A 25,638-nucleotide genomic window follows, 5' to 3' on the forward strand; every position below is an offset into this window, starting at 1 on the left:
TGCTGATGCAAGGACCACTGTGCAACCAGACTGATCTGGCAAGTAGAAGTTACCTTAAACTGACGAAAAACAGGGTTTTATTAATCATCATCACTATTATTCGTTAATTAGCGTATCATATCTCCACTAACCATTGGCTCCCTCTGAAGAAAATAACACTTAATATAAAAATGCAGATATGATTAAAGGATATAATTTGTAATTAATATGTTAATAATATTTTCTTCTTCTCCCCCAGCAATAAAGGACAGACAAAAACAAAGCTAGGTAGTTAGTACAGCTTGTAAATTAATTAAAACACAACAGTATTTTCGGGCTAAATGCTAATGTTAGCATGCTAATATGTAGATTAGCCTGCTTCCTAGTATTTAAACTACAGTTTTCTGAGGTAAATGCTAATGTTAACATGCCAGTGTATGCTAATGTCGGCATGCTAATATATATATACACACACTAGTCTACAGTGCTTAAACTCAAAAATTTAGTGGAGTAAATAAGGATGTGGTGGGGTAGAAGTAGAAAGTAACAAAGTGAAAATACTCAAGGTAAGTCCGAGTACTTGAAAATTGTACTTAAGTACTGTACTTGTGAAAACATTCAGTAAATTTCCACAGGTATAATGTTTATCATATTCACCATTTTAGTTTAGCGCGTTAGCAGGCTAACCTGTGCTATTTAGCACTAAACAAAGTATAGCCGAGGCTGATGGGAGTGCCATTAGTTTTGCAGACAGTTAGTCATAAACCAAAGAATTGGACAAATGCAGATTTTGACCTGATGATGGCACTAGTGATTGGGGATTAAACTTATCCTCGTGGTGGTGCCAGAGGGAAAGTCAGGGGACCAATAAAATGCATTTTATGCTAGGTCATCTGGGGGAATCTGTCAAAATTTGTTAATCCATGCAGTAGATGTTGAGATATTTCACAAAAGAAATGAAAATTGTGACCTGCTGGTGGCGCTACAGGAATTGTCAGGGGGTCACCACATTCATATTGCTTTTGTATTTGCATTTATCATTGTGAACTGAAGACAGAATTAACTGAAGTATGTTATATATAAATCACACAAAAAATATGAAAGCCAGCTAAACAAATAACAGATTGCATTTTAAGTATGTAGCTGGTGTGACAATATATTTTCTTTACATTTTATCTACCAACAAGATGGTGTAAATGCAACTTCAAAACATTTTCCAGACTGAAAAGAATATAATTCTGCTTTCAAACAACTTTTTACAAAAAAAAAGGTAAAGGTATATGAAGAAAAAAGATTACATTATAATTTTATTATTACTATATATATTATGTTTTATCTAATGAGACAGCTGCTTGGGCCATTACAGGTGTATAGTTGCAGTTGGGCACAATGATTCGTAGTCTCTACTGTGAACTTACCAGTTTGTGCCACAAGATGTGGCCAAAATCCACTATGGTGAAGTTTTTTGGATAGTTTTTCCTCACTAAAGCTACAGTGTGTCTCTGAATTCTGGTTTGTTTATTTTCTTTTTCTCATGTCCTTCTCTATAATATTCTTGTTTGTATGTGTCCAGTGAAAACTGTTAAGGCAGAGGGAGAATTAAAATGTTTTAATAAATGTTTTGAAGACAAAATGTTATAAGATCATCAACCGCCACTGACTCTTTGGTTTTCAGTTAGGGCATCCAAATTCAGTGAAGTAAAACAACAACAACAAACAACAACAACAAACAACAGAGTTCTTGCTTGCGGCCCAGACTCCCGCTTTGTGTTACAGGTATGACGATTATTCGGTCGATTTAGGGTATAGAGATGAAAGCCGTAATGCATTTTACAAAGAAAATAATTAAGGTGGTGTCATAGAGGAAGTATGTGATTTAGAATAGAGACAGTAGACTATAACAGACCTAACAAAATAAGGCTGATTCAGTTCTGTTTGAACATCTTGTAAGGTTTTTAAATACTGTGTGCATCAACTGGGGTCATGTTTGTTAGGTTTTGCCATTTTCCCTCTTTGTTTGTGTTTTCTTTGTTTTTTATAAGGTGATTGTAAGCCTGCAATAATTCAGAAAGCACTTTCCTCAAAGAAAACACTTGCATATCCCTCTGCACAGGGCTTCATTATGTATTAAACAAACAAAATTAAAAGAGCACCATCACTGTATTGGAAGGTTAAGCTAAAGTGATCAAAAAATTAAAATTGTTAGAAAAAGAAATTGCAGCCAAATGAATACTGAAGATATATAAAAACTCCTGGGAGTCTCCAACTATCACACCTGATGCTGAGAGGATCCACAGGTACCACATGAGGGCAGTGTAGGTTTGGTAATGTTGAGAGAACAGCACCAGGCCGGCACACAGGCTAACATATTTAAAATCTATCCGTCCATCCATCCATTTTCTATATCACTTATCTGTCAGGGTCGCGGGGCTGGAGCCTAATATTTAAAATCCAGTTGCTGAAAAGATTTTCAAGCAATATTAACCTTGTAGGGAACCTAGACTTTAGCTTATGCCATCATGTGGAATTTTAACTGAAGAAATTTGACAATCTAAGACAGACCATGAATGTGTGTCAACACATTTGCCATATCAGCTTTATGATATATGTCAGGGTTGAATTTTAAAGCTTGTTTCTCTATTCCAAGCTGCTAAAATATGAGTTAATACCTGTTTAAATTCACTAGCACACTGCCTCTTAGCCCACTAGCCTAATTGAAATGCACACAGACATACTGTAGCAGCCACTTTCTTCTCGCAGAGGACTCATAATGGACCACTCCATGTGTCGTCTGCTTGTCTCCAGTGTTCAGTAATTTGCAGATGGGACGTGATGTCGCATTGAACTCCCAAGGTTCCTCACTGTCCTCTTCATACTGTACAGTGGATGGAGGCTCCCTGCTATGTCATTTGCTGTCATTAATGTCATAATGGTGACGGACACAATTGCTCATTTATCGGGAGAAGTGGTGCAGTGTGTGTCTTGCAGTAGCCCTCTCCATAGGGCCTCAGTCTTATTCACACACTGAAGATCCATTCTCACACGAATGATTAGTCAGATGTGAGTCAGTTTTAATGTCTGATTGGCTCAGACTGCAAGGAATGAGCTCTCTTACAACTTTGCAGCTGTCCTCACTTTAAAAAAAAAATCATTTTTGTTGTCATGATTACGCAACTCCAGCTTTTTCCCCTAATATTTCATGTGAAAAAGTGCAGTTGGATGAGAAAAGACGACTTCAGCACAGAGCATTTCTTTACAGGAGGAATAGCAGGGGTGCTTAGACATGATAATCTGTTATAGAGTTGTGAGGTTCCTAATTGTGCTTTCATGAGATGTCTTTGATTAATGGACTAGTTGACAGACATCCTGTGAATGTTGTCCACATGTGCACTGTCCACAGGGGTGCTGAAGAATCCACTCCAGCCTTCCAGCAGCATTGTGGAGGCTCTTTTCTGTGAGCTGGAGAGCAACAGAGGGGAGGAGGGAGGGGGGCAGGAAGAAAAGGAGTGAGAGCAGAGAAAAGAGAATGAAACTTTAAGGCTCTCGGGCAGCACTGTTGTATAGGGGAGTGAATGAGAGTGGAGGCCGTGCAGCCAGCCACATGGGCCGTTCTCACTCGGGATAATGGAGGCCTTTCTGTAGTTCTTAACCCCCTTGTCGCATGCTGGGAACGGGCAGCCGTCCGCCCACTGCTCACAACAGACACGCTCACCCGCTGGATAATTGAATTTTACACCCAGAAAAGTCACCCCCTTCCCTATCTGGGTCCCTTGCTGCACGTGGCCCTGACAGGAACTCTCCCAGGATCAGCATCTCATCCAGGGAGAGAGTCTGGGTTAGGTCCAGTGTGAGTGGAAAACAGAGGTGGTGCTATTAAGGGGCACTTGTTTTTAGCCATGCTAGCTGCTAGTTCACCGCTTCCAAAGTAAAACATCTTGACAAATATTGGGTGGAAGTTTAGTACAGCTATTCATGATACCCAGAGGATGAATCCTGCTGACTTTGCTTGACCCTTTACTTTTTCTTGCCACCATTTGTGGGTTTTGGGTGAGAAATGTCTCAACCACAGTTGGATGGGTTGCCATGAAATTTGGTGACAACACTGCTGTCCCCTTTTTCTTTCTGTACGCCTTGGTACAGTTTTAGTTACAAACTCAGTTTCTCCACCTGCCTACACTCATATTTCAGTGTAGTGTATTTGCCAAAAAGACACAGTACACCCAATAAAGATGAATTTAATTGGCCATGATAGTAGGGTTGTGAAAATGTTATATTGTGAAAGCTCTCAATTGTCTGATTTTATATAAACATTAATTGCATCTTAATGGGCTCGACAGCTGCTTTATTTATTTGCAGTTTGTGCAACAGATAACAGAGAGGCATAGTGTTACCTGCAGATGGACGCTGTTGTGTAGTGTCTGTCTAGTTTAATCTTGTTTCCTGCACATGAGGTGAAGATGGAGATTAGATCGAGTGTATTTTAAGTGGGGGAGAGTTTAGGTCCCTAACTGAGGGGGATGGCATGTTAAGGTTGTGATGGACAGTGGGTATACTGATGCTGAGAGGAGGGAGTGATCAGGACCCTCCCTCCTTTGCCTCAGGCTGATGATCTCGTTGGTAGGGGGATGTGGGTCACCGCCCTCACCAGCTCCCTGACCAAACACAAAACGGTGTTTCCTCCCTGCAGCCGTGGTCACTTTCCCCTGTCAGTCAGATTTTCTCTGTGTCGCCCAGAGTCTGCAGAGGGCAGCTGCAGGTGAATGTTTAATGACTCCTCCTGAAGGGTATTCTTGTCCTCAGTGTCAGATAAGCTATGGCCGAAACCATGCATTTAATATAGTTTGCCACCTAAACATCCAGGGGATGGGAGAAATGCATATGTTTGTCCTTTTGCACTTTCCTTAAAAACTGGACTTTTTTTGCCTTTTATGGCTACATTGGTGGAGGTTGTTGGTGATGTATGGAGGCTGAGAGGAACATCTGCAGACGCTATTCAAGGCTGCACCTTTTGGTTATAGACAGAAACTCAGCCCTGAATGTAATAATAGAAATTTAGGCCATGTTTATAATTTTCTGTCAAACCTACAGAAGAAATGAAGACCCTTTCAATTTTGAGATATAAATAAATGCAGATATAAATGCATAGTATGGCATTCACTTTGATCTCGTTTAGAAACCTCAGGTTTCACTGTGTCTTCCTCACTTCTGAAACCAAACCTACACCCTCAGCTTAGTTAAGTTAATTTGGTCTAAATGCTCTCTTGTAATGTTTTTGTATTTGTATCTAAATACGTTTTCCTTTGGACATTTTTTCTTTTTGGAAACTACAGACATGAGCATCATTCTGAGCTTCTTTTTCTATTTCTCTGCAAAATCAAGTGTGCATATTTCTCAAAATAATAGAGATGAAATTATTCTGGAACCCTGAAATCAGGTGATAAAATTTCAATTTTCAAGGGAATTCCTACCTACAGTAATGGTCACCACTAGAGTGTTGTAGTTCTTTAGTGTCCCAAACACTTATAAGCACTGCTGGCTGACGCAGTCATCAGGTGTATTTCTACTCCTGTGTTTGCCTTTTAAGCTGCCCTCAGGTCTGTTTACCCAGCCGTCACTGACAGAACCCACAGTGTACTGTAGACGGAGGAACACAGACAGTTAATGAGAACTCCGTGATTGATAGACATTCATGCGGCCTGTCACACGATACCTGACTGCCTGCGTGACTGCCCACAGCAGACACAGAGGGGCTGTCACTCTGCAGCAGCTAATCACGTTTGGCTTTGACAGTTTCCTCACTGTAGATGTGTGCTTTTTGTCATGCACTTCACTTTCACTGTCAGTGTCACCCTGGATTTCACAAAAATGTTGACGTAATAAATTTCTTTTTACATCATAAAAATTAGGAACATGTGTGTTGATTCATCAATAGTAGGTATTGTTGTAGTGTAAAATCATCCAGAAAAGCAGTTCATGACATGGCTTGTACCTACATGATGAATTTAATCATAACAAGCTATCAGGATGGACACGGGTAGTTCTGGGGTTATTTAGTATTGGAACAAAACCATGTTTTGTGTTATAACAAATACTATGAATATTATGTGAGGCTTGTCTTTAACATAAGAACCACGTGAAAGATACTCCATCAAATCATCAATTCTCAACCTACTTTGGGACTGACAAAACTTTATCTAACCTGCAGTTCAACCGCACATTACAAAAGGCAAGAAAACAAAAAGACATAACTTTGATTTGTATTGCAAAGGCATTGAAAAGGCAATAACTAGATGCAGTGTTCACTTTTCTCACTCTATAGTGATAAATTATTGCTCTACCATAAAGTTAGCAGACACAAGGGACAATTTAAAAAATCAGAGGCTGTGATATCCTGACTTTTATTCCCACTTCTTTCAAGCCCCCCCAACCTCCGTTTTGTTATGTATATTTATAGTCTATATCTATAGCATCTGCCATGTCTAGATACCACTAAAGGTAAGTGAGAAAATATGTCTTGTAATTTAGGTGAATTGATCCTTTAAATCGGTTTTTGAGCAATCCCAAAATTTTATTTTGGCTCCAGATATTTTATGCTAAATTCCCTCGTCATCACATAGTATAGGTTAGAGTAGGTTCGGTAAGTGGCCCCTGTGGGTGGAAATGGTAGCAAATGTTGGCTGTTGTGCATATACAGTACACATACAGTACATGTGACTTCTGCTGTAACTCTCTCCACCAGCAGAGGGCGACATTTGCCCGGCAACCTCCCTCCCGTTTGCCCCATGCCTCCTCCTCCTCCTCTTCCTCCGGTCAACCTCCTCTCCATCCCCAGCGACAGCCCCTCCCATCAAAGCCATAACCTCTCCTAATCCCCCCCACCCCTTGTTGCCCTGGAGACGGCTCAGACGAGCAGGTGATGCATTGACAGGGAGCAGATGGTTCCCTGTGGAGGTAAGCATGGCTGAACAATGCTTCCATATTCATCATAAAGTCTCTCCTACTCTCTCCGTCTCTCTCCTTCAACTGCGTGGACACGCATAACTTCAAAGTTGAATGAATCATGTTTTCACTGACACACACACACACACACACACAGATATTTGTTCACTCAGCCCTTTTTGGATTGCTGATTGAAGCCACCAACATGCTGATGGGTCTGTCAATGCAGCAGGTTTTGTGCGGGCTGAACAAGGTGATAATGTTGTGACAGGTTATCAGACATGATTTGTGATAAAGAGACGCTCCTCCATACAGAAGGAGATAGTTTATAGTACTTTGGTGGGGAAGAATGAGAAAAGTAAAGACAAACAATAGGGTTTCCTTGCCTCAGCCTCCCCTCGCTTGTCTTCTGCAGGTGTTTTCAGGCTTTTTCGCAGCAGTAACTCACTCCTCTAAAGAAGCTCCTTTTTTAGCCCCTGTCTCCCCTGGAGATAAAGTACAGACACCCCACTCTCCCTGTCTCTTTCTTTCAGCTAACTCCTGAATAATCCAGCAACAATAAAGGGCTCTGAGGCGGTGTGCAGCGATTCGCCGGAGGCCTGACTTGTTTTGGGGTGCAGCAGGGGGGCGGGTGGATGGCATTATGGAGATCAGCTAATGCATGTAAAACACTACATCCATTTTTTTTTTTGAACAAGTGGTAAAGAAAAAGTGTGCAGCACAATAGAAGCTTCAGACCGCTACGCTTAACCCACCACACCTGGAGCACACAACAGGGGGTGAGAGTGGCAGCCCGCCTCCCCCCTCCTGCCTCACCCATCATCACCAGCACCACAGCACCTATCAATACAGGCTGTAAAGACTTTGGTTGGGCTTCAGGAGGAGGGGGCTGCCTGTATTCACGGCCTGACTATGATAAAGACGCACAGTGAGGAGCCATTCAAGAGCCCTGTGCCCATAATGGAGTCACTAATAGGTGCCTATTCAGCAAGAAAAGTGTTTTCTGGAGGAGAAAAAAAGTTTTGGGGAAGCAACAATCACTTTGTCTGCTGCCTTGCTGCCTAAAATTTATGCAGTGTTCCACCCCTCCACCCTTTTCCAACTCTTTTTGCTGTCTTTTTTCCCTTTCTTTCAAGAGCTATACCAGTGAATAGTCGACATGCATAGTTTGGAGTCTTCCTTTCATCCTTACTTGAAATAAACTGAATGGTGGGTTCTCGAGTGTGTCCAGTGCAGCAGCAGCACAGATCTCAGAAGAGGAGTACGCTGAAATACTCTCTTTCTCTTCTTTTTCGACTCCCTCTCTCCATAAAGCTGTTTAACTTAAAGTGTCTTTTTTTGACAAAATTTTTGATTTTATACACTTTCAAACTGTTTCAAACAAAAATAGTTAATTTACTTCTGTTGTCGTTGATCCATCTGGATTGCTTTGATGTGAGTTGCCGGGTTTTGGAGATATCTGCTGTAGACTTGTCTGCCTTCTCTTGAATATAATGGAGCTAGATGGCACAAAAATAAATTTGAAAAGCTTAGCAGCAATGTCTCTTTTCAGAAATCCTGACCTGGTAACTTGAAATAATCCACAAACCTTGTTGTGAGCAGGTTCATGAAGTCATGTAAAAAGAAAACAGCAAAAATATATTAATAACATTAATTCCTTCATAATACTATAGGATGTCACACTTAAAGGTCAAAGCAATAAAACAAACCAAAACAATATGTTTGTTTGTGATGTAGTTGCTAGTAGTAATTAGCTGATTGAGAAAACAGCTTTCCAGGTTTTCAGTACATCCCAAATGTGGAATTAATTTATGTGCATGATAAAAAACTATTCATGCCGGGAACCACAGATAGCAAAAATAAGTTGATGACATACATGATTTGGGAACCTTGTTCATCATGTCTCAACTTCTGTTTGGAGCTTGAAAAAGACCATTTGTCATGTCATAACAATGTACAGCAATCGTAATTCACTACAACCCTGATTGTTGTTCAGGCCTTGCTCTACTTGTTGTTCAGGCCTTGCTCTACTTTTAGCAACTATATTTGCCCCCCCCCCCCCCTTGGCCCTGTGGTACCAGGGGAGCAGACCCTCATGGGTGAACTGACTAATCTTGAAATGCTGGAACCATATTGAAAGAGGGGTCCTGAGCTGAGAAATACTGGGACCATATTGTGCTGCATGTCAAAGGGCTTAGCTGACAGATTGATGAGATGAGGAAATAACGGAGCTAACCGGGGGGCTGGAGGGGGGATCCCAGCATGGCATGGCAACCAGGGTTTGGAGTCAGAGCAGGACTCCCCGCAGGCCTGCCGGGCAGAGCCAGTGCAGGTCAACGCTCTTTGATTCTGGGTCCTGCATCTGACAAAGGGCAGCATGCAGTGGGCAGGGCTGCTTTTTTTTAGAACTCCTCAAAAGCTCTTGTAATTGTATTTTTATGTGCTTTGTGAGAGGCTTTGTCAGCTTTTGTGTGCTGATGTATGTGTTTATTTGTGTGTATGAGTGTGTGCATGTGTGTGTGTGTTACAGAGTTTGCATTTGCAAATATATTCAAGTCTTTTGACTACTTTTTAGTTGAAGAGCAGAAAGATGGAAAATTGATTTCATTTTCATCTTAAAATCACATTGCTATCATATTAACAATGACATTCACTGTATATGTTCCAGCATTATTTTTTTTTACTTTTCTATAGAGAAAAGACAAGAAACAAGCAGCTGTAATCAATATTTTCATGTCAGCAATCATCAAATAACTACTTGAAAAGAGTTGCTCAAAAACTATTTTTCAGCTCTTTGTCCAGCTGTCCTGCCTTATTGCCTAACACCAAATGTTCAATTATCCATTAAAATAACAATTCAGTAGACTTCACATCAAATCAAAAGAGAAAATTAGTAAAATATTAGGTGAACAAAGTAGACAGTAACACGACTAGTTTTCTTGGGATTGCTTTTTCAGTTCAGTTAAATCTGGATTAGGATAATTTATAAGAGATACACACTTGTATTAAAGCAACAATATAGACTGTCTGAAAGTTCTCTTCATAAAAAACATTCACATTCGTGCCACAAAAATACTGAGATTTCCAGCCTTACTTTCCCCTCACACAATGCATTTTCTGGCAGTGTCTTAGCAACTGGTATTGTGGCATCTGGATTACCCAAAAAGCACTGCAGAGCCCCCGTAGGGTCGAACAGAGGGAGACCTCAGAGTGCCTTAGAAAGAGAGATGTAAAGGAGAGGTTGATCTTGATCTCAGATTGTCCCAAGAAGCTTTAGTACATGTCACAAGTCGTGCTATTATTGGCATAGAATTTTCATGTTATTTCTTTGTTATGTCTTTGAAAGAAAGAAATAAAAGATGATTCTTCTTTTTGTAGATTCAGAGGACAAATGTCTTAGGATTTAAAAAGTAGAAAAAAGTTGAAAAGATTTATTTTCTGTAGCTGAAGTGGGACATAGGTTGTGTTTGGTCTGGTCACCATGGAAAACACTGACTACTCCTCGTTTGTCCGCAGCCCTTGTTAATATTATACCAGGAGTAGATTTTTTTCCTGCACTAGAGATCTGAAGATGAAGAGCCTCCAACCCAAGTCACACTCTAGATAATGAGCTTTGATTGGAGATACAGATAGAGAGCTGTTCAGAACACACACACACACACACACACACACACTCCTCTGAGCTCTGTAGAATTGATAGAGCCCATTGTTTCCACAGAGCTTGTCACTATATGCCCTGTAATGTAATTAGGGTTGGAGATTTATGCTGCTGTGTAGCAGCCCAGAACCTGATCCATGTTGTGTCTGGAGTTGGGCTGAAAAGCCCTCTCTCTGTCCAGCTGGTCCTGATTTCGGCTCTGGCCTCTGTCACTGTGTGGGGCTACAGTGCTGTTCACTTCTTAATTGAAAGCTTTGGTTTATTGTAGGTCTTGTTTTTGTGTTTCATGTAGAAGGAACACAGGGTCTGAGTTTATTATTTCCCTCCAAATTTGTAGGAAACTCTGAAGGATATATTGTGTGTGTCTTTGCTTGCCAAGGAAACGATGTGCATGAGAGAGCTGCACCGGTTTAGCAGGATGGTAATTATTAACAGGCATAAGTTATTTAAATAGAGTGCATTTTTTAGCCTCCCACAGAGAGGCATTGCTCTCTTCTTCTTCTTCTGCTCTTAAATCACTCAGCTACGAAACATGAAGGTGTATTATTGAAAAGTTTTAGTTTAAAATCGCAGTGTTTTTTTTTTGTTTTGTTTTTTTTTTTTTAACTCTAGGACATCAGTGGTGAAATGTTCACATTTTGACGAAGAAGATGAGTAAAATATAAGACTGGAGTTCACTGAACATGTCTGCTGTGGAGAGAAGAGGAGCTTCAGAGCCTCACTGGGAAAACAGTCCTTCCAGAAATCAGGATTTTAAGCGTCATCGGAGGCTTGGCCTGGCTCGGCCCCGGCATCCCGTCAGCACGAGCACCTGGTTGCCTGACGGCTCCTGCTCTGCACACCACGAGCACAGGGTGAGTCCATCCATGCCCACCCAGCTCTTCCTAAATCCACAGCTGAGCAGCCTGCTGCCGCCACCGCCCACAAGTCCAATATCCCAAATGAAAGACACGTCAAACGCTGCTGAATGGGCCCCATGTAGAGAACATGAGAGAGAAGATCCGCAAGACCCGGAGCATCTGTCCACCTCTCTGACACTAATGAATGTTAAGTAGGTTAGCTGCTGGTGTGCCACTGTCCCACAGGTCATTGTGACTGGTGGTGGCAAAGGGGCTGAGCTTTTGTCAGGGTGCGCCAACCCCCTGTGAGACATCTAAAATGGCTGGACCGCTTACTCCTGCACACAATCCCGACACCAATAGTCTCCATATTGATCCCCCTTGCTTGCAGATTAAAGCATAAAAGGACCTCTGTCCTGCCAGTGGGGGTCCCCACCGAGTCCCGGAGCTCATTTCAGGGTCACAGAGCCCTTGCAGCCCCCTGACCCGAACCCCAACGTGAGCACACACAGACACCGGTGTGAGGCAGGACTGAAACCTTTCCAAGGATGAACCCCATTAAACAGGATTGGTTGGATGCTCACATTCATGGCTCATTATAGCTGACCCCGGGCTTTCTCTCTCTCTCAATCTGGGTGCTCTCCTATTCTGTCTCTAACCTGGCCAAAGCCATGCTGAGGTGGTCACCCTCGCCTTTTGTTCGCCATTGATGGCTTGGCCGTTTGCTTGATTGTTTTCTGAACTGGATCTCCTCGTCAGTTGTGTTGCGCTGAATTGTCAAGTTCCTGTGGCATGCTTTAAACTTTTGTCTAAGCTTTAGAAGCTTTGTACCTCTTTTGTCTCAAAGTTAGGTGGTTTATAGACACATCCGGCTGCTGATCTGTGTGTTGCAGTCTCAATCTGTAACAACTTTAATAGCGTTTGATGACTATAATTCAGTATTACAGGTCTTAAAAATGCATATGTGCAGCGCTATGTACAGGTTTACAAGTGAGGTGGTACAGGAATGGGAGCTTGTTTATAATATGTGTGTTAGGGTGTTGTTGGTGCTGCTGACCTCAACAGGATGCAGGATCTGTTCTGTGGCTGTCTGTTCAATGCCTGCTCTCTTAATCAAACGTTGATTAAATGCCTATTAATGTGCCCTGACTCACAGACAGGGTGTAATCAGGTGAAACAGAATTAATAAAACATCCAGCATAGTGCTCAGGAGAGAAGGAAAGGGCTCCCCTGAGAAAGACAGACAGATGGCGGCAGGAATTGCCAGAGAGAGGGGAAAAGCAGAGTGGGAGAGGGGATACAGCAAAGACCAGCGACCACTTTGGTGATTAGCTCTAAATTGGTAATTTGATCTAGCTTTTCCACCTACTCATTATTGATAAGACAGACCATATTTGAACATATTTCCCCCTGCTGGTTCAGACTGGCACCACAGCACTTCCTGTCTGCTTGAGTCCTGCCAGCCCACGCCACCATGCGCTCAGTAGATCTGACAGGAAGTACCTTGAGGTGGAGTTTGTGTGGAAAAGGGGAGATACATACTGTCAGCACATGCACAGCGGAAATCCCATCTGCTAGGAATCTCTCTAATCTCATCATCTGAATTGAACGAGGAAAAGAGGAGCAGCAATCACTTTAGGCAAACCTTAATTGGGATTATGTGTTGTACTTTTGATGATGGGTCAAACGATGACCTCGAATGCGAAAGAGATTTACACTGTCACTGGCCGATTTTATGTTGTTAGTTATTTAGCTGTCAAATGTTAGCTCTTTAGCTCTCTACCTTTGAAATGAGAATGCTTGAAAAGAGGTCTTAAATGTACGCACTTCGTATATGATATCGTATGTATAACACCACGAAACGTAGTTAGCTAACAATATGTTTGTTGGCTTTGGCAGCAATGCTGAGTCATGTTACTACTTTGGGTAATGAGTGAGTTAGCCAGGCAAGCTGTTCAATCAACTGATTATATTTTTGCAAAAACTGTGGGTATATTGTTACACTCCCCATTCGTGACGACATAATGTTTTAAATTAAAATTATTTGAAAAATCAAAAATTACTTTTTCCTTATTTATTTTCATTAATAAATTCCTCCTTAATTTGGCCTCTTTCATTTTAGGTATTTTTTTGTGTCAGTTCATGTATTTTCTCCACAGTGTTGTAGCAGGCCATCCCAACCCCCAGCCACTTCATCCCATGCTGTCTCAAAATGTACTTAATTTCACATTCAGCATATAATTAGTAACAACAAGGTCATTGGGCTGCTAGCACCCGTGATTCACTGGCAAATTGGTTGTTGTTCCCTGTCGGTTCATTGTTCGGCTGCAATTAAGGCTTATATTAAGGATGGAGAGCTTGCTAAGTATTTCTGGCATAATGTGCGTAATCATACATGATGTGCTTTGTTAAGTACAACAGGTACGGTCTAAATGAAGCCAATAGACAAAGGCAATGCGATAGCTGGACCTTCGCTGCCCTCTAGCCTCTCATATTGGCACTGAATGGGTTTGAGAGTCTAGCACAAGCTGGCAGAGAGCTCCACACCAGTGCACACGCATGTATACACACATCAAGCTCCATTGTCCTCCCACCCTATGAGCCCCTCTTGCCCCCTGTCACCCGCTCTGGTCCGGGGTTACATCCCATGAATGAAGGGTGAGTCCTGGGAGGATCTGCTCTCTTGCTCCCTGGAGTGGACCAACTCTGGAGCTGACTCGGTGCTTCTGGGAGCTGCCAGGAGCTGCAAAGAGAGATGGATGAGCTGCTCTGCTGACTGCTGAGCATTGGCTGGTGATGTGTCTCCAGTGATTGATGAGTTAACACAGCGCCCCCTGCTCCACGGGTCAAACTGATGCGCCCTTACCATAAAACCACCATACTGTCCTGAGGAAGCAACATGTTAAAAAGAAAAAGGAAAGCGATAAGGAGCAGACGTTTCGTAAACCAAGCAGATGTTGGAAAGTGGCTGCGTGGGAGAGTGGACTCCATCATTGAGTCTTCTGCTTTAGTAGCTCAAACCACTGCAAGGGTTCACAGCAGCTCAATAATAGAGACAGAGGGGTTATTAATGCACTGGTGGAGGTTTAAATGTCTCTGGAGAGCCCTCACACTGTGTGGCTTTTTATTTGTTTTGCCAGGCTTCAGTTGTTGTTCTTAGCCTGGGGGCCCACAGAGCAGGAGACAGAGCTACTGAAAGCAGTTCATCTCCAAACCCTTTTGACTAATCAGTCTGGCTTAAGTAAACCTGTTTTTAAATTTGAACATATACCTGTGCCTTTTTTCTGCAATCAGTACGTTTTTTTATTTACTTCACTTCTTTTCTCTCTCTTCTTTTCTTGCAGAGACCCATTTATGTGTCTTTTGTCAGCAAGGCAATCTTGTGGGACAGAGGACTTTGCCACTACAGTGTGAGTGTCCTATTTTAACTTGATAGCAATAAGGAAACTGAACAATGGGCCTAATGCAAGATATTTATTATTTATATAATAAATATCTTAATAAATATCTAACCTACTTATTTATTATATAATATTTTCATGTGATTATCCTAAATCCCTAATCTAATCTGATTTTTTTGTACGAACGTTCCAACTCTTAGATTAGATGGAAAAAAAAACGCTTTTGACAACAAAACTGGAGAAAGTCAGGAGTCATAGTAGTATATGCACAGTCATGGATTATAAATGAGAGAATGAATTCCACAACCTGTGATGTTGGGAATAAGGGAGGATGCTTACCTGGACAGCTGGACAGTGACCTGTGTGAAGATCCTGAGGCAGATGTGCACATCACGTTGATACAAGCAGAAAATGGATTTTTACAAAGCATTTTAATTCTTGAGACAAATGCCTTTCCATTGTGGAGAGAGGAAGACTGTCTGTACGTGATAATGATGATTTTGGTTTTGTGGATTGTATTTGCCAAAATTAGTCTCAGATATTTAGCTCACAATTAGAAATTTCAGACAGTAGTTAAAAATGAGCATCACAATTTGCTCAGGGTGTGGAGGAGGACTTGATTTAGTAAAGAGAGAGAACTTCAAACTTATAGTCCCTGATGGGACACTGAAATTATAAAAATAAGAAGAAACACACACACAAATACAAACACTCCTCTTCTTCTTTCTGTCCTCCAGCTCTCAAAAGTCCCCACCTCTCCCCTTTGCTGAAAAGAGTCTGGGAGTGGATGTGCCACAATTAACAGTGGGGTTGCCATGGGGACAGCAGAGTTGTGTGGGCTGGCTTCCTGTCTTGGCCTCTGGTTAAACAAACAAGTGAAGTCGGCAGACAAAGCCGCTTGCTGGTCCTTACAGCCTCATTTACATCCATTTACATCCTTCAGCACTTCTGTATTCGGCAAGTTCATCAGGCCTGGCATCACCCTCTGCCATCTCTCCACGGCTCCTGCTATATCTAATAAATCACAAGGGCATTGTGATGGTAAAACTTCTCCCGTCATACAGCGACGCAACTTTTACAACAAGCGTGTCCCTGTCTAAACAGGCAGACAGCCGAGGAGAGGCTGTTGACCCAGCCAGCCTGCTTTATATAGGCGTCAGAGCTCCTGTACTGTCACCCGGGACACAAACTGCAATGGCACAGTCCAGGTCAGAATGCACAGGTGACCAAACAAGGCAACGGAGCTCCAGTTTAAAATTTAACATGTTTTTAACACACAAGTTCAACCCCGGTTTTATAGTTTCTGTGGCTGTTTTCTTAAATAGTGACCGAACCCAGAAAAAGTTCATTATTGTTGATTGGTAATGCAGTTAAGATACACATTTCAGAGTAACACTGACAAAAACAAAAAAGAAAAACATGTAATAGCATCATTATGGTCTTTGAAAGAGTAACCCACTGATTTAACAGCTACAGCACTGTCAGACTGAAGATGGACAGTTTTAAAGAAGAAAAGGTTCAAAATTGATGCCGCTGAACCAGAGATATCTTTTTAACTTCACGCCTTCTTCATTGTCAAAACCTGGTGCCTGCGTTACGTTTTTGAGTTTGGCATTAAGTCCGTCACTGTCTGTATCCTGACTGGATCTGATCTGGACTGAGAACCTGAGGACATACTATGGTAGCAACTTGTTAATCACAAGCTACCATGCCCATAATTTACAAAATAAACATTATGCTGGACTGAAGAAAGCTTGAAACTACCAACTGGGACCATAGACTCAATAGGAAAGTCTATGGTGAGGTACTAAATCAAGTCGGGTCATTTTCTCTAATGTATACATAAAATCAGAGTTCTTTTTGCACCCAGTGGAGTTGCCCCCTGCAGGCCATCAGAGAGAAAGTGGGTTTAAGACACATCCACGTTTGCTTCACTTTTTCATCCACTGTTATTATGGACTATGGTTTTGAGTGAGTTATGCTAGAAGAAGCTAATGTAGCCCAGTGCCTCTGGCCTTAAGCCGAGATGAGAAGTCTGAGGTCTGGTAAAATCACTTCCTCCTGACTCTGCTCTCATTTTTAAACTTGTAGTTTTCAGCCACAACCAACGCTTACTCAAGTGACATCACCCAATACATGTAAACAGACCTTGATGTGCAGTTCCCCTTTACGTTAAGTGTTTAAACTGTATGTGATGCTGTATTGAAGTCCTGTCATCTTGTGCTTTGCTGTGTAGTGTTGGGTTGTTTCAGGATGTCAGGGCTTCAGGGGAAGAGTTGCCGGGCCCTTTGGGACTGCGTGGGCCTGCAAAGGGGGGTCATTGTCTCACATCGAAAGTAGAAAGTTGCTCTGAATGCTAAGCTGTATCTGAGCCTGGCTTCTGACACGAGCTGATAATCAGATTTACTCCCCTGAATCCGCCGGACTCCACAATGCGCCCCACTGTCGTCGTCCCCCGCTTCGCCTCTTGCCGGCCCCCTCGCCAGCATCCCGACCCTTCATCCACCCGCCCTCCTCCCCCGCAGCAAAGCTAATTACACCCCACAGAAACACAAATCTCCATGATTTAAAAAGTCACTCTTTTTCAGGGGTTTAACCTTGTTAGGGCCTAAGCCTGGCTTTCTTGTGCATCAGCTCTGTGAAGAATTCTCTGTTCCTGCAGACGCTGGGACATAGACACACTTCTGTCTTTGCTCGTAGTCGTCCGCCTGTCAGAGGGTTCACTCGGAGGCAGTGTAATTAAGTGTGTGTGTGTGTCTGTCTGTCTGTCTGTATGTATCACTGCTTATGTACGCTTGTGTGTACATGTGTGTGTTTAGAGGTGGGGGGGGGTGAAAGGAGCACACGCAAGGCTGTCCTCTGCAGGCCATCTGGGACTCTGACTAACTAATAGACTTCCTACATTCATCGAGCAGCGCTACTTGTACATCTCAATCAGGGAGTTGTTGACCACAAACAGGCCTATAATGACATTAGCCAGTTCTGGCAGTGTGAGGACAGCGTGTGGGTTGCCTGACGCCAGGAGGTCAGCCTGTTTCCTGGGGGCCTGCAGGGCCCCGAAGGAGCCCACACAAGTTTTATGGATGTCTACAGAAGCTGCAGTATTACCTGCTGTCTCTGATGGCGTGTTCCAGTAATCCATTACACAGTAATGAGTTGTGCAACAAATTGCTACTTTCATCCGAGCTATAATTTTAACTAATCATGCTTTTGACTTGAGTTCCTGCACATGTGTTAATTGAAGTTTAAGTGCCAACAAACCGTAAACAAGCAAACAACAAACTCTCAACATTTAATTGAGCTTTAGTATTTGGTAGTCATTGTCTTGTGATGCGTAAATATCTGAATTTGTGAACTATATATACAATATAAGCTAGAAATATATATATATTTTTTTTTTTTCAAATTGAATTACTTATAAAGTGGAATTTAGACTACTTAAATTCAGAAATTATGGTTCATGGCTTAATTAAAATATTCCATAAATGTATTCAGCAGTGGTTAAAATTAGGTTAGGTATGGCCGTTATTTGCCTCCATGCACAGACTTTGGATTCACGTATGTTCCATTAACTTGAGTTTGTCATAAAAATATAAAAGATAGATGTCAAATTTACATTAAAGCATGGAGATTGAAGTCTTTCTTTTGTTTTTTAGGTTTTAATAATGATTACAAATGACAGTTTTCAACAGTAGATGGTGGTTTGTGTGACATTAAATTTAGAATATATAACAATATGACAAATTTCTGTGGTCCAGATTTGATCAGAGCACCATTGTACTGGTCCACTCAGAGTCAATAAATTATTCAATTGAACTGTGGCCCGGGCAAGCACTTCTTATTGATCCAGATGTGCAAAGATATAAAGCAAGGCAAGTGAAGTTTATTTGTATGGCAACTTTTAAATGCAGAGGCTTTACATAAGGCAAGAAGAGAATTGAAATGACAGCTAAGAACATTATAGAACAGGAAAATGTTTGCTTAGGATAATGAGTTAAATTGCTAAAGAAAAAGCAAGTAGTAAAGAAGGATTGCGACATTTTTGGTAAAAGCTGAGTTTCGTTTTTGCCAGCTGCTCTTTGAACAGAAAACTCATCAGTGTGACCATGTGTGATAAGAATCATCATGTGTTTGGAGGACGAGCCGCTTTGTTCTGTAACTGTACGACTGTGTTTGCGTGCATGGGTGCATTAAAAGAGCTTTGGCGTGGGATGTAACAACACAGACTTATGTTCAACATTCGTGCCCAGACCTGCTCTGCAGAAGGTCACAGGTTTGATGACACCAGCCTGAGTCTAGCCTCACAAAGCCCTCCTCAGTCTTCTGACGGGCCTGAGTGACAGGTAGTGAGGAGTCCATAGGGGAGGAAGAGGAGCGAGGAGGAGACGGGGCCCCATCACCAGCTCTTGTTCTGCTTTTCTACCTCACTTCTTGCCTCTTTACATCACAAGAATGCAAATCTTTAAAGCCTCCAGATCTGAGAAAAGGGAATCAGTGGAGATGGTGCAGGGATTTAAAAGCTGATCCTCCCTGTGTGAGTCACAGACAGCGACCCCACCTTCCTTCCCCAACTTTCTCCCTCGTCCCCCTTTCTCTTTCTGCCTGAACGCCTCCTGGATGTTCATTGTACACAGATGTATCCATGCATTTTCTGCTTGTTTTTATAGTCTGTTGAAAGGGTGACGAGCTGAACTTTGTTTTACATGAAGCTTAAATCCAAATCAAATAAAACCCAGCGTCCGCAGGCCATTTATTACAAGTGTTTGCTCTGTAAAGGCCACTGATGAGTCACTGGCACCAAAGCTGTACAGTGGGGCTGGTTTTCACTGGTTGGCGTGCTGTAGGCAGCCGTGCGTCCTTCCACATTTCCAATATTGACCATCCTGTCCCCACAGTGTACTCTGAGGATGTTTATCACTCTATTTTCTGCCTCCCTTCCTTTGAGGAGGAGGACGGTTGTGGGTGTAAAAAGATAAAGCTGGCGTTAACTTTGTATACTGAGGAAGAGGAGTGATCTGTTTATTCAACACAAGGGGGCAGTGGTGGCACCATGCATCATTTGAATTTTCCTCCGCAAAGTCAGAGCAGGTTTCCCCACTCAGGCTTTTACTTTGTGGTGGTGAGGGACACAGATGTTTTTCACAATGACTTTTACTTTGCGTGTTGATTAACTTGTAGAAATTTACTTACATCAAAAACAAATGTCCATCACCACAAAATGTAAAAGGTCAAATGGGAGGGTAACAAGAGTGTATGTTGTGAAAACAATGTAAATGTATTTGTTTATTTGCTAGTGATTGTAGTAAAAATTGAAATAAAATGCAATCAGATTTTTTATTTCATATGAAAAAAAAAAAGTTTGGTAATGTATTTATTATTTTCCTTCATTTAGAACTTATTTAAATGGTTCAAAATGTTTTCAATTTGTTACTAGTTTGTTGACTGCACGTTAAAAAATTTGCATTTTAAACTGTAAAAATATAATTAAAGTGAGTGGATGTTTTGGTCCTAGAACGTTATTGACTTTATGACTGTGTTGATCAGATTGACAGCTTGTGTTCATGGCTGTTTTGTCAGCTCTGTAGCGCCTTCCACAGGGGAGAAAAGATTGTGTCCTGGGCGTGATGGATCCGCAGTGAGGTTTCCTGCCCGTTTCCTGACTCTAGACCTGTCCTGAATGGAGGGCAGGTGATTTTTCTCTGCTGTCTCCACTGTCCACTGTGTTCCTGTTCTGTTTGGTGGCCAATCCAAACCAGACAGCAATGACTGAAGAGAAAACAGACCAGATTATTGCACTGAAGTGGATCAGGAGCTCCTGAGGCAGGTTGAAGTTCTCAAGCTGCTGAGGATCACCTCCTCCTCTGTGCCTTTTTGAAGAAGGAGTCTGTCTTAAATGCTCACTTTTGATCGTGTTAGATGCTGAATCTCAAAGACTTGAATGTTTCCACGGTGGATGCAGAGTGTGGTGATGGGCGTGATGCTGGTCTTCTAATGAAGTCAGTTGTCATCTCCACAGTTCAGGTTGTTCTGACTGTACAAGAGGGCAAGGGGTTCAGTCTCCTCTCTGTTGTGAAATATACTGAAAAAATCTTCTCTGTCCAATTTCATTTTGCACTGTAATAAATATATCCGTCTGTCTTGTCTTCCAGGCGCATGATCGTCCAAATCATCGTCCCTCATTATGTCCACGGTTCTTGTCTCACATGAAAGCTCGTCCCGAGGACCTCAGACCTCCTTGTTTTCTGCGATCCAAGTCCAGACCGGAGCCTCCTTTTCAGGGGAAGATGGCAAATCCACACGGTCTCACTGCCCCAAAGACACAAACGCTGGAGGGTGAGGCTTATCAACAAAACACCTGGTGCTTTTACACCATCACAGCCTCAACAGGAGGAGGGCACTGGCTCCTTTGACTCCACAGCTCTGCTCATTAACAATTTTTCTCGCCTTTTCTTCCTCTCATGGATGCTGTGGAGGTAGAGGCCACCAAGCTCGTCGTTAGCTCTTAATCTCTCTTCGTGGTTGTGTTTGGTTAAGTGCAAATCTCCTCTCTGGCAAGGAAGTGCCCACAGCGCCGCCCTCCTGGTGGTCCACTGGTGGGAGTGAAAGGCCCGGGAACGGGAGACCTGCCGCTCCTTTCAGAGCCCGGCCTCTGATGTGAAGGCATCTTTCCCAGCACACACCTCAGCTCCACAGTGGGGTATTGCTTTCACCATGCTGGGGTTTGTGTGTGTGTGTGTGTGTGTGTAGCAGAGGAGGAGGGGGCATTTCTCAGCACTGGGGTCTAATACTAATTATTCTACCATATGGTGGTTTGCTCCCTCACAATTGCCCTTAACCCTGCTCCCTGAAGAAACGTGCTGCGCCCAACGGCATGGCTTTGCACCGAGACTCATGTCATTCATATGCACAACCACACGCACATGTGCCAGTTCACGTGCACATGGGTGTGCGTGTGTATATGTATGTATGTGTAACAGATGGGAATGGCTGGGCATTGTAAGAGGAGGCAGTGCAGAAATGTGCTCTCCAATGTGTTCCCTTTATCCTCCTGTGCTGACTCCTCTCAGTGGCAGACCCCCGGGAAACAAGAGCAGATTGTCTGACACCCCCACCATCAAAACCCCCTCCCCATCACACACCCTCTCAGTGGTCAACAAAAAAATAGGAGGAGAGAGAAAGGAAGGGTGTGCAAACGCAAAAGGGGAAGAATGGAGAGGGCGAAAGGGAAATGGGCGGCGCTCGATGGAGATCAACTCCATCGAGTTTGTGGAGGACAATCTCAGAGGGGTGAAAGGAAATGTTCACAAGGCGAAAGAGGAGTTGAGATAATGAGTGTTTTAGGAAGAAAGAAGGATGTATAAAACATTGCTTTAGAAATTGGTTTGGCTATGTACTCTCTGTAGTTCGGAGATGATTAATCAAGTCATTGTCATTTATCAAACAAAAATACCCACAAATTTGTTTGTCCTTGCTTGTTAAGTACAAAAACGGTCTGCTTTATTTTTCATTTTAAAAAATAAAGCATCAGTTTTACATCTTTGTAAAATTAATGTTTTATGATGAACCAAAGAAGGCAATTTTCACTTTTTTCATTCCTTTCATAAAAGACAAATACAATAATAATAATCAGATAAGTGGAAAATAATTCATATGATGATGATTATAAAAAAATATATGAGATATAATATATATATATAATATAAAATATAATGATGATTATTTCAAATCCAATGAGCAGTTTTGCCACAACTGTTGACTAACAGTCTTCCAAATGCAGACTCTAACATGCCCAGTTGTTGTAAAAGTGCCCACTGACGGTAACTGGAGCAGAGGAGGGACAGATTAGTTAATAATTAATTAATTTGTTTTTTTATAAGTTTTTGTTAGGTGAAAACACTAAAATGGAACAAAAAGTTCTGTAAGTGATCACAACTCTCCTTAAAACATTTTCACTCACTCAGTTGAACTAAAAATAACTCAATCTACTGACACTCCTCAAGCACTTCTTTCCCAAAATATTTGTTAGGACGCCTGTAAGTGACATGACATGATATGATATTCTGCCAAGTCCACCTCATAGGAAAGATTTATACATACAAGCTACCCTGCCCTTGGGTCTGATTACTTTTGTGAATATTGAGTTTGGAAACAGGCAGCTGCTCCAGCAGGGTGAGTTCTCGCTGCCTTTGTTAGCGGGCCGACCCACTCAGCAGGGAAACAAATGCTTGCTCCAGGACTAAGCAAAGTGGGAATGAGAATGTCACAGGCAGATTCTGGTAGTCTTAAAATGACCTGCGACATGTCGAGCAATGAAAAGTGGCTTTGTAAGGGTGAGTTTTGGAGAAGAACTTCATATGAAATTGTAATCTTTAAGGAAATATTTTGTTTCTGCCTTTCTTGAAGGTCTCTTCCATCCAAGTCCGGACAGAAGAAGAAATCTTGTGCTGAATGAGGGTTTGATTGCAGGAAGGCGCTCTGCAATTGTGGTTCCCTGTCCTTCACTCCCTGCTACGCCACCCTCACCATGCATTAATCCAGCACCTCCCCATCAAAACACTCCTTGCCTCAGCTCTGGTGGGAAACCAAGTGAGCCAAAAACTGTGCCAGCATCTCCCTGTGACCCTCATCCTGCTCCAGAGGGAAATGGTGAAGTTCAGGATATGGAGCCACAACCTGCTGTGGTGTCCATAACAGAGTCCAACTGGAAGCCGCATCATGGGCCTGCTGAACCAGAACAGTCACCATTGCCATCCTCTGTCGTCTCATACGGGTCTCTTTCAGACATAAGCCGTCCTCCGTCCAGCCTCTTCAGTCGAAGCACCAACCTCTCCAGTGGCAGAATCAGTGTCCTGTCTGGTAAAAGTTCTATAGAGACAGCAGATTAGCTGTAGCCCCCTTCATGTGCACCATAGGGGTTAAAAGTAGCTTAATTAATTTTTAATTGTTTTTAGTTAATCAATTAATCATTCATTTTACGACATCAATTCAAATTCAGTGATTAAAAGTGTGATGTGAACCAGTGTGAGTCAGTAGTTGTAACTGTGTGTATTTGGCAATTTTAAACTATACTTGAAGAATTTTGTGTTAAATTAGGCCACATTCTCATTTTCCTCTGTTGTGTTGCAGCAGATATCGGGGACTCAGAAGACCCAGACCGAGCGGGCGGGCCTTGTCTCTCGCCGCTCCAGCCTCGTCCAGTGATGCGGTCGGCTTTGGCTCCAGCAGGATCCAGCCTTCGCCAATCACCAATAAATACTGCAACCCCCCCTGCACTCTATGAACCAGTATTTGGCCAAACTGAACCCATCTCACCTCAGCCGACGTCAGGTGTCTTTCCTCAGTCAGACAAACCTGCAAGCAGGTGTGAAAGCACAAAAATAACTCAAAATCTCCACCAAGATGCATCTGTAGATCCTGGTCTCAACCCATCATTGGACTCTGACCATGGCTTCATTACCCTGGCTTTCCCCTCCACTACTTGGTCTTCCTGCCCAAGTCCACAGAGGACCACTGCTCGCTCAGGGTCAGGACCAAAGCTGACCCCTTCTACATCAGTGACTTGGCTGGAGTCTCATCACTGGCCTGTCCTGCCTCCCATCTCTCCTGTCAGAGGTGAGAAATGAGCTCTGCTGGCCACATATGGACCGTTCACAGCCTCCTCCCTGCCTGGCGCTACACTCTTGCCCACGTTCTTAGGAGCCTGATTGTCCTGAACATGGCTGGACATCCACCCTTAGACAAAGACCTGGGCCCAGACAGAGAGAATTCAAAGCCGGCTTCCATAGTGAGACGTTCTGATGCTCCTACCCCCCTCAACACATTGTGAAAGCATTGCTGTCAGCCTGTTTTTCCCACCTCCTCCCACCCCCATAATAAATAACGCAGAAAGCTTTTCTTTTTCCTCTAAATCAGCAATAGAAAGGAGGGCTTTTGATGAAAAGCTGGTACCGTTTGATTCCCCGTTCAAAGGCATGAGGCCCCAACAATAGAAGTCGGGGTGCCTACCTCGTGTGCCGTGCCTCTCAGCCTCGGATCCCCCGTGCCTTTGCTATTCTCCGGGCTTTGAGAGGGAGACGTGTAGCTGATGGTCATAAATCCACACTGACCACCGCTCGCTGACGGCAGAACACTGAGGAGGGCCGCCACAATGGAATACCTCCGCAGCTTTCTTGTGGACGCTAATTTACCGTTCCCAATGGGGATAAAGGCCAGGGCCACTGACATCTGACTCCTCTAGGAACTTTATGAAAGAAAGCAAACAATGTGGAAATTGTGTAGGGATTTTCTCTTTTCTGTCAGAGACATCTACTGTTCTCTGTGTGGTGCTGTACTGCAGGGGGGCACATGCTGTATCGGAGCACGCTGTTCTCTTCACGGCAGACACAGAGCGAGTGTCACCGGTTCATTTATTTCGCTGCAGATGGAGGCAATTCAAGCCCAATGTGGCCTCAATGTGGCAGTGTGTAAAGCTTAAAGGATGAATTTGGTTTATTACAACTAGGGTTTATTTTCATAGTTTTGTAACGGTGAAAAAAAGGGAAACCATTGGACAGGCTGTAAACAAGCCAGCAGTTTATTCTGATCATCAAAAACCCCTCACTTGGAGGTAAAACCCAAAGTGAGCACCCAGAAAGGTCCCGCACAATAATAACACATTGCACAGCGTTGTGTGCACCTCTTCTACAAGTACAGAAAGACAAGTCAGAAAGAATTAGAAAGTTGGTTCATAAATTGTGATGTTGCCAACAATTTCACTTCCAAATAAATCTGACTAACCTGGGGGTTAATATGAAGGGTTTTGTAGAGATTTTCATTTACTGGC

The 25,638-nt window shown here is 42.7% G+C and overlaps 1 protein-coding gene across 10 annotated transcripts in view; it reads left to right on the forward strand.

The window, feature by feature from the left end:
* Positions 1-25,638, forward strand: part of LOC124053670 — a 65,399-nt gene that overhangs the window by 5,396 nt on the left and 34,365 nt on the right. For 5 of the 10 annotated variants that reach the window (XR_006842203.1, XR_006842202.1, XR_006842201.1 and 2 more), the window contains exons 2-7: positions 6,719-6,930; positions 11,189-11,430; positions 14,760-14,825; positions 20,966-21,513; positions 23,220-23,672; positions 23,943-24,428. Coding sequence is in view for 7 of the 10 variants with exons in the window: in XM_046379054.1 (XP_046235010.1) it covers positions 23,477-23,672; positions 23,943-24,428 (682 nt within the window). In the remaining 3 variants the exon portion in view is untranslated. Of the gene's footprint in view, positions 1-449; positions 546-6,718; positions 6,931-11,188; positions 11,431-14,759; positions 14,826-20,652; positions 20,838-20,965; positions 21,514-23,219; positions 23,673-23,942; positions 24,429-25,638 lie in introns of those variants that run through there. The other 5 variants (XM_046379052.1, XM_046379059.1, XM_046379056.1 and 2 more) reach the window with 5 other exon arrangements.

The sequence above is a fragment of the Scatophagus argus genome, chromosome 22 (genome assembly GCF_020382885.2).
Source record: "Scatophagus argus isolate fScaArg1 chromosome 22, fScaArg1.pri, whole genome shotgun sequence".
Lineage (NCBI taxonomy): Eukaryota > Metazoa > Chordata > Actinopteri > Scatophagidae > Scatophagus > Scatophagus argus.